At 39.3% G+C, this 14,015-nt stretch overlaps 2 protein-coding genes across 3 annotated transcripts; one reads left to right on the top strand and one right to left on the bottom strand.

The window, feature by feature from the left end:
* Positions 1-249: 249 nt before the first annotated feature.
* Positions 250-6,789, top strand: wfs1a (Wolfram syndrome 1a (wolframin)). Its single transcript, XM_077718108.1, has 12 exons — positions 250-375; positions 705-1,166; positions 1,338-1,417; positions 2,131-2,275; positions 2,376-2,549; positions 3,479-3,556; positions 3,619-3,722; positions 3,829-3,960; positions 4,036-4,281; positions 4,388-4,666; positions 4,764-4,927; positions 5,070-6,789. The coding sequence occupies exons 2-12, from the start codon at positions 881-883 to the stop codon at positions 6,241-6,243; spliced, it is 2,862 nt and encodes a 953-aa protein (XP_077574234.1). The 5' UTR covers positions 250-375; positions 705-880; the 3' UTR covers positions 6,244-6,789.
* A 198-nt stretch (positions 6,790-6,987) lies between these two features.
* On the bottom strand, positions 6,988-13,656 carry ppp2r2ca (protein phosphatase 2, regulatory subunit B, gamma a). 2 transcript variants are annotated; one of them, XM_077718111.1, is made up of 10 exons: positions 13,528-13,656; positions 12,806-13,058; positions 12,390-12,487; positions 12,083-12,266; positions 11,308-11,420; positions 11,053-11,230; positions 9,886-10,050; positions 9,637-9,806; positions 9,437-9,528; positions 6,988-9,092 (listed from the first exon to the last, which is right to left on the bottom strand). In XM_077718111.1, exons 2-10 carry the CDS (start codon positions 12,867-12,869, stop codon positions 8,801-8,803), a joined length of 1,356 nt encoding a protein of 451 aa, XP_077574237.1. In that variant the 5' UTR covers positions 12,870-13,058; positions 13,528-13,656; the 3' UTR covers positions 6,988-8,800. The 2 variants fall into 2 exon arrangements, with proteins under 2 accessions (XP_077574237.1, XP_077574238.1); XM_077718112.1 differs by having other exon boundaries at positions 12,806-12,984.
* Between the last annotated feature and the right edge of the window lie 359 nt (positions 13,657-14,015).

Here is a 14,015-nt window from a genome sequence, read left to right as displayed (position 1 = left end):
TACATTTGTTCAGCTGCAGAAAACAAACATATAAAATATTGTGGGATTGTGTTAAATCTCTAGTTGTTCATAAACATCATGTATATAATATATGCTTAGAGATGCATTCATAATTCTCCAGTTTAGTGAGAAAAAAGCATCTACAATTCATTTTCAGAAGAGGTTGCTAGCCAATGAGACAAAACTGACGTCTCACTTTCGCTCTTGCTAACCAATCTGCAAAGAGTGTATTTTAAGAGGGTGGGTCACAAAGTTTATGTTCCTGGACCAGTGTTCCTCTTCTAGGCACGTCAGACGTTGATCGTCTTCGTTACAGCAACTTTAAGAGTACACAACCTCCTTAGTCTGAAGATATCTGGTATTTTTTTTAATCGAGTAAGTTAAGTATTTGTTTGAATGTGTGCTGTGTTGAAGTTGCGTTTCTGTAAGTCATTTGACTCTAAACTCTTGTTTCTAGCTGCATGAATACTGCTGTTAGATCAAATGTAAATATTCCTTCCACGTGTTTCTACTTCAAAATGAACAGTTGTCACATGATCACTTTATCATGTTTCAGCACGTTGGTGTCAGAAACAACCACTTCATAAAGTACACAAACTAGTACTAGTACTGAAACTCATTGTACACTACAATACATGAAATAAAAGTGCCTTAATTGTGCATTAAATAAAAGTATTTTATACTGTCCTACATTTTTATTTTAGGCTAGAAAGAAGACGACGATCACCAGCCAACTTAAAATACCCAGAAGATATGGGTCTACTTGAATGGACAACTTTTCCCGGCTCACCCAAAGATTTTGATCTCTAACCTACTATAAATTCTTTCTGACTCTCTTGTGGCACTTAAATTCTCACCCTCACATTGCATTACTAAACTGATGGAGTCCAAATCTTCATTAGATGAGATCTCTTCTCTTAAGGAGGAAAAAAACAATCCTATGGAGGTGCCACCAGAACAGTCTTTTCCTCATATGTTTGAATCATCAACACTTTCCAGCCACCCTTCTTCTGATGACATGGAATGTAACAACCCATCACCCATTACTGATTCTTCCCAATCTACCTTCCCGAGGAGAAGAACCTTTGCCTCTATAGCTCAGAAAGTGATCATACAAGAACGACTCAGAAGAGCTGAAGCAGAAGATGACACTGATGAAGAAGGCGGTAAGACAGAGAGTGAAATGACAAATTACCAGACTATTTAATTCATAGCAGCTTTGGGGAAAATCTCAAATTTGCTCTACCGAGAACTTGTCTATTGACCATCATTGATATAAGATAATATGCATGTTAACTGATGTATATGTTACCAAAATTCCTGTTTTTTTGCTCCAGATGAGGAGCTGGAGGAAGACCTATCTAAGGATCAGATAGAGGAGAAAGCCAATGCGGGTGATGCAAGAGCTCAGACCCGGGTGAGTGGAGTGAATTGGCTCTTGGCATTGTTTTCAACTGTGCTAGTTCATGCTGTCTGCTTTTGAGCGAGTGTCTATTTTTATCTACTTGCAATATGACGCCTAGTGACCAGGATGATTTATAAAATATTGCTTTGCATTCAAATATGGTTTCACGATGTGTTAATTCCTACAAATGATATGATAATGTGCTAATGTACTTGTGTATGTGCTAATATTGACAACAAAGAGTGTCAATGGATTAATAAAAGTCTAGACTTCATAAAAGCCATCAATCCCACATGCATAATAGACTCCTTAAGCAAAGAGGTGTATCATGTATTTGAACATTCCAAACTCTTAAATAACCACATGTTAGGCAAGTGAAGAGCAATTAGATACTTTTGCAATAATGTCATTCCCTCAGTATTGATATATATGGAACAGATTTTCATGTTTGAAAACGAGATAGTCTGTAGTTCCATTCCTCAGCAAACCTATAAAAGTCTGTGAAGACCATAGTAAGCTGTCAGTTAATATTAGCAAATAGTCACTTGATAGCCTCTTTTCTCCCCCCCTTCAGACAGAGACGACTAAAGTAAGGAAATCCAAAATGTCTTTTAGATTAATCTGTAGCTTCAATATCAGATTTTTAGATTACTTTCTCCTCTACCTTAGTTTGCCTTTGGTTTTCACACAGTAATTAATCTTCTTTACATCTCTTCTGTCCACAGCTTGGTCAGCACTATTTAATTCTTGCTGAAGAGGAAAATGGAGAGTTAAACAATCGTATGGCTGTTAACTGGTTGATAAAAGCAGCAAAACAGGGACGAAAGAGTGCAGCAAGAGCCTTGCAGCGCTGTTGGATTCAAAAAATAGGTTATTGTGCCAACACATATGTGGACCTGTGTGTGTGATGTGGGGGATGGGTCAAAAGAGATTTTTACTGATCTTTTTGTTCCCTGGCATCTTGACTCAGGAATCACTGTGGAGAATGAGGAAGATGTCCGGAAGCTGTCGACGGAGAGTAAATTTGAGAGGGCAGTGCGAAAAGCAGCCATGATGATGTACTGGAAGCTTAATCCAGAGAAGAAGACTAAAGTGGCAATGGCTGAGATGTTGGAAAATGTCACCCAGGTCAATGCAGAGCAGGGTAGGAGCCACCATTGTTTTTGTGCAACATGCATAGCACAGGTTTTTTTCTTCATTTGTTTATGTGTGTTTGGAAGTGGGTGTTTTTATCAATAAGGTTATGGTACAAGCTATCATAACTATGCATTTATTTAATAGTTAGGTCATGTCAATTAGTGGCAATCACTTCATTAAAATGACAGAAGGTGGAAGGAAATGTCTGACACTTTGACAGTGGATTTAAAGTTATCTTTTTGATGAGAGATACACTCACATCCATGGCCAGCAAGAGACTCACATTATTATATTTAAGTCTGAAGGCGTGTGTTCATTCGAAGTGTGTCATTTGTGCAAGGAAGTCTTTTATCCGATGCGGATGACACGCACTACCTTTACTTCATTGACATCACAAAGTCGAAGTTGCCCATATAGGTGGCACACTGGCATTTTCAGCGTTCAATTGTACATAAATAAAAAATAATCATGTCCATGTTCCATGAAGGAACCTTAGAAGACGTTGCTTTCGAGCATGAGCGTCATCCATGTCCCATAGAATCCACTCATGGACTTGCATCCCATAAAGGTGTGTCACCTAATCTGGGTTGTACATATGTCAAGGCAGAGGGTTGGCATTTGTTACAAATCCCCTTCAGTTGGTTTGTGCTACGGAGTTGCAAGAAGTATTTATGAGTTAGCATAGACAATAAACCATGGGGTAAGCAATCCAAAGTATTTTTATAGATGTATTTAAAATAATGCAAGTATCAATATATACATTACTTATGTTTATGCTAATAGACAACTGAAAGAATACCGTTTAGGAGTTATCCCAAATTGTACTTATGGTTGTATCATTTGCTCCTGCAAAAAAAAATTGCACTGGCATTATGACTTTTTTATTTGTTTTGTTTTTGTTTTTAAATAAATTTTGACATTTTCTCTAAACATTAGGGGACATTGCAAATAGGAAACCTGGCTCTACATCCGACCAGACTCAGAAAATACTGGAAAACATGGTCACCAGTGAGCGTGAGTATCCATTAAAATAAATGCTTCCTCTTACTGGAATACAATATATTTTGTCTTTTTAGCCAATCAATTGGTGGACCTGGACGACTTTGTTGAGATGACTAAAAATTACGCTCAAGGTATCGTTCAGTCCTCGTCTGAGATGGAAAAGACAGATGAAAAAGAGGTAATGTTGAATGAATGCATGTATTAATACAAATCAAAACAGACATAATAATGGAACAAAATCTATCATGTCTGAGTATAATTGTAGCTCTGTTTTGGTTTACAAGGCTGAGCTACCGCCATCTGAAGACAAAAACCATCGCAGTGGGTCTTGGAGTTTTGGCAGGAAGGGGATGATGCTGGACACCAAGCATTCTGGCGCTATTAAAAAAGCGATTGATATGAAGTCACAATTAATGGTATTTTACAATATAATTAATTTTTGGCGTTGGTGTTGAGATTAATTATTAATGTGTTATCTTTGGTTTCATCAGATGCTGCAATATCCAGTTGATAGCTTAATGGAGGTGAAGGAGCACCTGGTGGACTGGGCATCGCGAGCCGGCGTCCAATGGCTGAGCACCATCATCCCTACACAACATGTCAACACGCTTATCTTCTTCTTCTTCATTAGTAACCTCACCATCGACCTGTTTTCCTTTGTCATCCCGCTATTGGTCTTCTATCTCTCCTTCATCTCCATGATTATTTGCACATTACGGGTTGTTCAGAGTAGTAAGGTGAGCAATCGTCAACAACCATAAATTGTAGAGGACCCTTTTGTCAAAGAATACATGCACATGTTAGAAATTCTAATGGCATGATCAATTCCCTTTGCATTTACAGACCTGGGAGAACTTTCGAGCCCTAACATCTCTCCTAACTCGTTTTGAACCTGGTCTGGATGTTGAGCAAGCAGAGACTGACTTTGGATGGAATAATCTTGAGCCTTACCTTTACTTTTTATTATCTGTCTTCTTCGTCATATTCTCCTTCCCTGTTGCTGACAAGGGCTGGATCCCTTGTTCAGAGCTATCTACGGTGGCCATCTTTTTCACAGCTGTCAGCTATCAGGGCCTCAGTCCCATGGCTTCAACATATGCACGAAGAGCAATGGTTATAGAGGTTAGAGTGGTGACCCATTTTTTTCATGTTTGGCACAACAGTTGTGTTTTTTTTCCTCTTTACACTAGTTTAAGTCAAATATTTTATATTATTCCAGGTTGCGTCTTCTGTTTGTAGCCTGACGCAGCTCCTGCCTGGAAACATTACAATGATTGGCATTTTAGGACGTACGTTTGCAACTCTACCTCTAGGAGAATCCTTTGTCCTGCAACTCAGCATTCCGTGCCTGCTGTATGTTTACCTTTTTTACCTCTTCTTCAGGTAAGCAATACACAAATTCTAAATGATCATAAAATATATTTCCTACTTGGGCACAAACTGTTATGATCCCAATTTATAACGGATTCATGAGTTTGCATTTTTGATTCTTATTAATTGATTTTATCCTCTCTATTATTATTAGCATGGCCAGAAAGCGGGGATTCCGTGGAACATACTGCATCCTTGTTCCCTACCTCGTATGCTTCATGTGGTGTGAGTTCTCGGTGGTACTCCTCCAGAATTCCACTGCCGTGGGTATAATCCGCACATGTGTGGCCTACTTTCTCTTCCTATTTGCACTTCCTATTCTGGCAGTGGGCCTTGCCATCATGGTCTTAATCCAACTCTTCAAGTGGTTTCTGGAGCTGGAGCTCACCAAGATGATTGTTACTTTAGTCGTATGTGCCATACCCGTTACACTTCGACTCTGGACGCGATTCAGCACATCTATTTTGGGTGTTTTTAGCTCTGTGACGCACCGTGGCCCAGTTAAACTCATCTTACTTTGCATCTCCATGGTCATCTTGTTCTTCTCGATTTATGTGTATCACGCAGAGGGTCAGAAAGTGTACAACTCCACCTTGACTTGGGACCAGTACAGTGAGGTATGTGGTCCCCCTGCCTGGCAATCCAAAGGTATGGCCAAGACGCAGATCTTCTGTAGCCATCTACAGGGACACAGAGTCACTTGGACAGGCAAATTTAAGCATGTTAATGTAGCTGACACCGAGAATGGCGCACAGTCTGTCATTAACATGTTACCTGTGTTTCTTGGGGATTGGCTGCGATGCCTGTACGGTGAAACATACCCAAAATGCGAACCAAAGAATATGACAAAACTCACTGCTTCAATTCCCACTCCAGTTCACGTCTCGGTGCCCATGCTACTACGAATGCAAGAAGAGGAGGAGATGTGTCAGATCAAAGCTCTGGCTAAACACGTTTGTCATGTCAAGCGCTTTGACAGTTACCGGTTTCAAGTGATCGTAGGAAAGATCAGGGATAAAACCACAGAGACAGACGACCCGGGCAGGGATATCATACTCATGGCCAGCCATGAGTTTCGACATATCCTGCTTAACCTGGAACCAGGTAATATGGTGGAGTTCTGCACCAAGCTGGAGGGCCGGCTAGGTGGTAAAACCCCTGCCTTTGAGTTAAAGGCAATTAACTGCCTGGATTGTGTTTCCCCACTATCTCCAGGAGGCAGGCAGGTAAAGATCGAGAAAGACTGGAGACGTACGACAATGCAAGCTCTAAATTTTGCATTTGATTTCTTTTTTTCTCCCTTCCTGTCAGTAAAAATGACTAGCTGAGGACAGACTCAAAAATAGACTTGATTGTGGTAAAAGTAATGATTACTTTTGTTTGGCATAAATTTATGCTTAAGGGTGTTGCACTTCCATTTAAGGGTAGTAAGACCCAGGCGCTGGCTGGAACAAAAAAAATGCTCTTGACGTGTGCAGGATAACCTTTGTGAGATTTACTCATGTCCTAGATTGCGGAAGTTAGCGTTTAGGAAAAAGTGAGGTCGGAAATACAAAAGTCAGCTTTGTGAGTCAGGTTTTTATGCATTTTGCAAAGAAAAAGGATATTGATGTTTAGCATTCAAAAAGTGAGAGCAATAAATCATCCTCAAAACTTCAATTTGTTAGTTTAAAAGAGCATGTTTGTTCGACAGTTATTATTTTTTTTTTATTTCACTCTCCAGGGAGCTTTACATAGTTTTCCATGTCTTGAAACTCCTGCCTGTATTCCCCTAATATGATAAGTGGTTATCATTGTGTCGGTTAGGCCGAGCCTGGAATACTTTTCATCACACTTGTTGTAATGACAAATAAAATATTGTTTTATAGCTTTTACATGGTTCTCTTCCCTGTGCCCCTTGACCAATTTGTTTCGCATATCATAGCATCATTGCATCTCTTGTGTTTCCTGAAGTCATTTTTAATTCTTTCTTTTATTAGCAATATATTGTTCCTCATCCCCCAACTAAAGCTAGATTGTCATTTTTACAGTATGAAGGCTCAATATAAGACAAAAAATATGACTAAATGAAATCGGATTAATTTATTTTATTAATGCACATTCTATCATTCACATTTGCTTTTTCAATGTATTATTTTTTTTCTCCCAAATATTAGATTGAGTAATGGCAACATGCTGCTGCTGCACCCCTGAACCCAAATCCTTTCTTACATTGTAAATTGCTGTATCCACAATTGATTGATTAAAACTCACATATTAGCATCCAGAAATGTAAATAATGGTGACTATTACATAAACCATTTTCTTGAGGGGGAATGAATTAGATTTTTCCTAACCAATTTGTTCAAGCTCTACATCCAAGATATATAACAAACACCCTGAAAGGTCCTTTTGTGTAAATGTATGACAATCAGAGATTCAGTGAAGAGTGATGATGTTCAACAAATTTCTTTTCTTGGGATGCATGGTTTCACATAACCAACCACGCTACATACCAACTATAAAACAATCCATTCTAACCCTGCACTGAAACCACCCATCATTCAAAACCACTTACAACAGTCCCATTGGGACCAAGGTCACTTAAAAATAAACACTTCACTGTAAACAATCAACATGTGACTTGGTCACACAATTCAGTTTGAAACAATCACCTTAACTACAAACATTTCACTGTATATTGATTGTGACTCTCATTTGTGCACCAGCGTATTTTGTGGCAATATGAGGTGAAGAGTGTGACAAAAACAACGTCTATTTCAATGGTAGATTTACTGTACATTAGAAACCCTGCAGGAAGGTACTTTGACATTGATCCTAATATACGAGTTATGGTATTCATAATGACATTGACCTTCCTCAAATTGAATCATCTCTCCTTATAACAATATGGTGAACCAGAGGGACTACTTATGCAGTTTCCCTCTGTGTGATGATCATAAACATAGTCATTACAAATTAAATTGCTTTGTGAGCCCATTTGTATTAAATTTGTATTTAATTGGCCATAATTTTAACTTTCTAAAATCTCTTATTTTACTTATTTGTGTACAAGGAGTAGAGTTTGAAATAGCAGCTTTAAGTCAACACGAGCCCGCCAAACATTAAAATTCTTTACATAAATTCAAATCTTGATTTGTGCATAATTCCTTTCTCTATTTAACCAGCAATACATATTCATAAACCAAAGCTATTGTGTCAAGTTTTCTTCTGTATTATTGAGTTGCTTCTATAAATGAGGTCTATGTCCATGTAGTGTACTTAACAATCTATTTCATACGTTTAGGACTCTAGAAACTAAAGTGGTAGTGGCATAAACTCAACACTGAATATTTACAGCATACAATAAAAAGTGTACATTTGTTATGGGCAAAATAGCTCATGTTTTAAAAGCAGACAAGATCTTGCACTGTGATTTGAATTATTATTGCAAAGTGGACAAAAAAATGGGTTCAGATGCAATCTCCAAGAGCACTGCTCTAAAAGAGAAAGCTGCTTCAACTATCACCCAATAGTGACAAAAACAAATAAATTGAGGTTATTGTGGTGAGTACATAACGTACAAGCTCTCCACTTCCACTATTTCTATTACTTGTGGAAATGAAATAACCATAGTTCAACCATGATTTTGTTCCGATTGAATAGTCCTGCTAACTAACATGCTGTCTAATGTTGTCAAAAGCTTTAAAAAACACACAAGGAGGGAAAATTATATGATCATTGGAGATGAAGTGGTGTCCCTGCACCTCAATTACAAAAACAGTGAGATGGGTGGGAAACACACTATGGGATCAAATCATTGTAAATTCTTTTTCAGCTATTCCTCATGTTTCCCTCTGTAAGTAAAAATGTTTGTCCATTTTTCACTTTGTTCCCATCCCTATGTCACTGTGTCTCCATGTTAACACGGTCCTGGAAAATGTACAAGTTGTTGGTAGCTGCTATAGCAATAATATTCTCTGATGGATGCCAAGCCATATGCAGAATTTTTTTGCTGAAGTCCAAGCTATCAACACCTACATCTCCACGGCGACGTTTTCCTCCGGTGTAAACCCGGCGGGTACGTAACACAGCACGCGGTTTGCTGCTCTCCCGCCAGGCCTCAAGGGTCACTCCCCGTCCTGTCTCTCTATCAAACATCTGGAAGAAGCTGTTGTATGCTCCGGTCATGATTACACTGTCAATACAAAGACAAATGGCAGGGATGTAGTTTGTATGGATTTTTGTGAAATTGTCTCTTGGCTCACTTTAGAAGGAGAGAAATAATGTAACTCTAACTTGAAACCTGCATGGTCAAATGCCCCTTAATTTGTTAGAAATAATTGAAAAATGGTAATTTTGGTAAGTTTGAAAGACTTATTCATTGAATACTTTTCCTTTGACTCCCAATTTTCAACAAATAGAATTTTAAACAAAGTGTTCAAAGTGGTGTTCCTGTTTAGAAATTAAACTAATCAAAATGTTCGAATTGCACATTGTTAACATATGCAGACTGGTTAGGTGTCTGTTGATAAAACGCACCTGTCTGAACTGTTCCAGACGCACTCAAACTTGTCAAAGATGCAGTCGTTCTCATAGAGTGAGCACAGCTTACTCCTTAGGTATTCATGGACCTGGATAAAGTTGAAAGTTAGATGCCAGAATTTGTAGAGAAAAATCATTTCCTCACCAAAATGTAACCCTTGTATCTTATTGTGAATCAAATATTAACATATTCAAACCTGATATGTCTCCACAGGGCCTTTATCCATGTTCAAATCCCACACCTTGGCTGTAAGATAGTCTCTGGTCAGCAGGTAACGTCCACTATGACTGAACTTGACATCCGACACAGAGGAAATTATTTCGGAGAAGAAGGAGCGGCTGCCTGGATCTTCAGGTTCTTCGAACACTGGGTAAACAGTCCAATGTTCATAGGAAAAATAATGTTTAAAACAATTTATTCCTTTGAAATTGTTTGATGTGCTTACATTTTGTGTGTTTGTCGCAAAGAGCAGATGATCTCATGTCACAGAGGCGCAGGGTTCCCTTGCTGCTGCTGTACACAAACAAGTGGCAGTGTTGAGGGTGGAATTCTGCAGCCGTGATCACCTCTGTAAGATCCTCCATGTTGGCTGGCTTTATGTCCACAATGTCTAGTAAAATGCACTGTCAGAGGTCATAAAATACAGGGGTGGCACAATATTCCAGCAATATATGTAGATATTGTCTGTAAAATAATATATACGGGAGTGTACCAGATGTTTTGGTTGGTAAGTGGTAATTATTTGGGCAACAAGCACGTAACTGAAATGAATATGCGCGATCGCACCTCGGCACTCAATCAAGATAAACATACACCACAACCAAACCCAGCATGCATGCACATGCTGCTCCTCTCACTGTTCTATTTTTGGTGTTCCTGAGAGGTTCAGAGGAATGTGTACTTGCTCTATGAATTATTTAAACCCTTCTTTAAAATAAGATGAAGAATCTTGTTTTCTAGGTCAGCCTCTGTTCTAATGGGTAATCACAAAAGGCACCCGTTAGAAACAGAAACACAATAAACATATCTTCCTTTTGACTATACTGTATATTGTAGGGCATATCAAAGCATGAGTTCAGGCCAGAGATTTCAGATTTAGTTCATGTTTAACTAACTTTAAAGCGACTAAAAACATGTGCGCTTTCCACTGAAAAAAACTACTACTTCGAGAATGAGTTAAGACTAAGTTACTTATTGCTTATAATAAGCAAACCATCTGCCAATAGAACAAACACGAAACAGACAAAAAATGCACATTAATATACAATCAAAAATATACTTAAAGATGTTATCTTATTTTAAGTGTGATGAAAACTTTTTCTTACTAGGAAATACACAGTATATTCTTGGTAAGAGTGTTTTTTTTTCACAATGCAGTAGGTATGTCATTGCAGAAGCTTAACTGGTGCAAAGCAGTGCAAGTACACACATGCATGTATGTCAGCAACTGTGCTTCCTCTGCAGGATTTTTCTCCTTCTAATAACCATATGTATAGAAAAGCAATACCAAATTTAAATCTGTATATGTCTGAGGGTAAAAAAAATCTAATTCATGAACTAAAATATGGAAAGAGAAGTATAATATATTATGGAATCACGGTGAAAAGGATACTGAAACTGCGATCAGTGATGCCCAGATGCCACATATTGATACGCAGGTCATCTGCTGACAGGTAGGTCTCTCCATCACTATTGACTGAGATGGAATTGACGTGGTAAGTGTGACCATTGGAGAACACCCGTCTGGGGCGGACATCGACCATAAGGTCCGTCGGTCTCAGTACTGGCACCTAAAAGACATATCCATTTTAATTTATATGTGTGCATTTAAACGTTTCAGTGTGTGTGTGTATGTGTGTGTTTGCACCTGCAGGGAAGTGATGGTGGAGATGTCCTTTAGGTGGCCTTCCTCATCTTTCAGGTTGTAACCTTCTGGTCTTTTGTCTCTTTCACTCACCTTCCAAAGTTTGATGGTCTTATCTGGGGTAGTCAAAATAACAGTTTTACAACACCGGACACAGTTGTCCACACAAAGTAGTCCAAGAACATAGCTAAATAATTAAAAAAAAAAACTGAAAATAAGTTGATCGGATGTTTTCTTAAATTGTAAAACTCAAACAGTAAAGGTATTAATTACTAATCATCAGAATGCATATTTTACTGAATACCATAAGAATGAATTGAGAAAACACTGCATGTCATAGCAATCGCTGTCTGACATGCAAGTATGCCTTCTAGAGGCTGCAAGGAGCATATGCACGACTTTAGTAAAGCGATTGAGGGTACAGTCCCTGTTAACTAATATTGTTGCATTTAATTCAAAGTACTGGAAACAAAGACAGGCAGATTCACGAGATTAAGCAAGACAATTACTGCATTTCTTAGCAATATGAGACTCAATACATTTTAGGATAAGATGTAATTGGATCAGACTCTGGGATCTTTGTGCTTCAACCCTATTATTCCTAGCCTTGCAAAAAGTGGCCAAAAAAGATATGGCCAGAAAAAGCAAATAGAATAATTGTGGATGTATTCATTGCTCCATCACATTCAGTTGTGAGCTTTTAGAACAAAAGAGGAATGATTTCCCTGGCAATAATTCTAGATGCAATGTGCACTAAAAAATCATTGAAATTGTTCACCGTTTGTGGAGAGGAGGAAGTGCGCAGCATTCTGTTTTGACAGCCATTTTATCTTGTTGATTTTCTCTTCAATCTCCAGACTCTTCAGGTAGTCAAAGTCTGGCTCGTGGCTCTGGAAGGTGCTGTATACATTATATTCCCCCGAGTCTCCACAATCCACCACCTCCTCAGACTCCCCTTTAGACTGGTAAAAAATTACAAGAGCCAAACCATTATGTTTATAGGGTCTGACCATGAGAGCATTATCTGTTGCCGACAGATTTTGTGTGATTTTGTTTTTGTTTTTTTAAGGATTTATGGTGCTGACCTCTGTTTCTCTCTGGAAGATGACCACCCGGCCTCCTTTATCTCCCGTGGCCAGTAGGTCCCCCGTCTGGTTGAACTCCACCGTCGAGATAACATCAGCTTGGAAGAGAATGAAATTGGGAGTGGATGAGCTACAAATGTATTCATTCATTCATTTTCAACACCACCTGTTCTTGTTAGGGTCAACGCCATGTTGGATCCGAGCTGACTGAGCAAAAGGCGAACAACACAGAGACACACAATCGTTCTCACTGCCACTGGGTGGGAATTGATCCCATGCTGCTCGCACCAAAGTCAAGCAAAAGAACTACTTCCCCATCGAAGGGAACAAAGTATATGCATGCGTGTCTCATAAAATAAGTCTAGTGAGTCATATAATCTAATGACTAAAGGTAAAAATTAAATTATCTGTACTACCTTCAGTGACATAGTCTCGTAGGAAGGTGTGGTTGATCTTGGGGCTCTCAGCGTCCTCGCCCATCTGAAGCTGAAGGAGGGTGACCCGCCAGCGTGCCCGTCCTGAGGGGAAGGGTACGATCCGTTCTCTCGCTTCTCGCCCAAGCTCCGCCCATGCTGCTAAGGCCTAGCGGAGTGGCCTGGAACAAGGCATCCTAGGTAACCAGCTGGCTGGGGTCAGGGGGGTGCCAGGTAGATGGATACAGCAAATGAGCTAAATGGGAGAAGTTTATGGATGAGATAGAAGGAAGGATATGAGTGAAAATGTTGATGATGAAGATAAGAAAAAATAGAATTATGATGAGAACATATGGTTACCGCATGCTCTCACTAATACCTTTAGTGTAATACACAGATTAGTAAAGTTTTTGGTTGTTTGTGTATCTGAAAATGGTCGAATAATGTAGCAGAAAAGCACCAGAGCAGAGGAGAAAAATGGAGATGAAAAAAAGGAATATGAATAAATTCACTATATTCATCCTATGCCACACTCTGCCGGTAAATACAAGGGTGTGGTAGCCTTCCCTGCGTACTTTCCAGGTCGCTGCCCACACGCTCTCTCTCTCTCTCTCATAGACTGTCAAATAAATGGTCCTTGATGGAGAGCAAAGGAGAGTGTGATTTCTTGCCTGTGCTGCAGGACTAAGGGAGGTATGGAGGTAGACAGGCCTCAGCACACCTACCAGATCGACTGCTGCCGTCGTTGCTCTATTCCTGCTGGAGTGTGAAGATCCTCAGCAGCGTCTCCCAGAGAAGATTACGGGGGATGAAGGGTGGCAGTAAGAAGTGGATAAGCAAAGGTAGAGAAAAAAGAAAAACGAAAGGGTAAGAGAAGGAGGATGTGGATGTGGATCCACTGTGCAATGATGCTGCTGAAGAGATCCTGTGCAGCATCCACTGTGTCGTGGCAGTCGACTCTTCAGATAGCCAATGAGAGAGAGAGATGTCTTTGAAAAGCCCTCCCACTGCAGCTGATGAGGTGGAAGATACCAGCAGGGGGAGCAGTTAACCTCTCAGAGTTTCGAATGATGATGCTAAAATACAATTGTAAGAGGAATTCTATAAGATTTGATTGTAAGCAACTGGAAATAATTAAATGGACATGATAAGCTCATGCCTGGATGAAAAGTAAAAACAACTATAATGACTCAATGATTCACTGCCATCTCTT

Source organism: Stigmatopora nigra, chromosome 6 (genome assembly GCF_051989575.1).
Source record: "Stigmatopora nigra isolate UIUO_SnigA chromosome 6, RoL_Snig_1.1, whole genome shotgun sequence".
Taxonomy (NCBI): Eukaryota; Metazoa; Chordata; class Actinopteri; order Syngnathiformes; family Syngnathidae; genus Stigmatopora; species Stigmatopora nigra.
Note: the sequence above shows the minus strand (reverse complement) of the source record. Positions and strands in the feature narration are given on the sequence as shown.

What these genes read in the sequence shown, in the direction of transcription:
- wfs1a (XM_077718108.1), top strand. Translation starts at nt 881, where the DNA reads ATGGAGTCCAAATCTTCATTAGATGAGATCTCTTCTCTTAAGGAGGAA. An exon ending in TGACACTGATGAAGAAGGCG is followed by an intron (nt 1,167 to 1,337) that starts GTAAGACAGAGA and finishes TTTTTGCTCCAG; the next exon opens with ATGAGGAGCTGGAGGAAGAC. An exon ending in AAACATGGTCACCAGTGAGC is followed by an intron (nt 3,557 to 3,618) that starts GTGAGTATCCAT and finishes TTGTCTTTTTAG; the next exon opens with CCAATCAATTGGTGGACCTG.
- ppp2r2ca (XM_077718111.1), bottom strand. Translation starts at nt 12,869, where the DNA reads ATGGGCGAGGACGCTGAGAGCCCCAAGATCAACCACACCTTCCTACGA. An exon ending in TCTTCCAGAGAGAAACAGAG is followed by an intron (nt 12,267 to 12,389) that starts GTCAGCACCATA and finishes ATTTTTTACCAG; the next exon opens with TCTAAAGGGGAGTCTGAGGA. An exon ending in CCACCATCACTTCCCTGCAG is followed by an intron (nt 11,231 to 11,307) that starts GTGCAAACACAC and finishes TATGTCTTTTAG; the next exon opens with GTGCCAGTACTGAGACCGAC.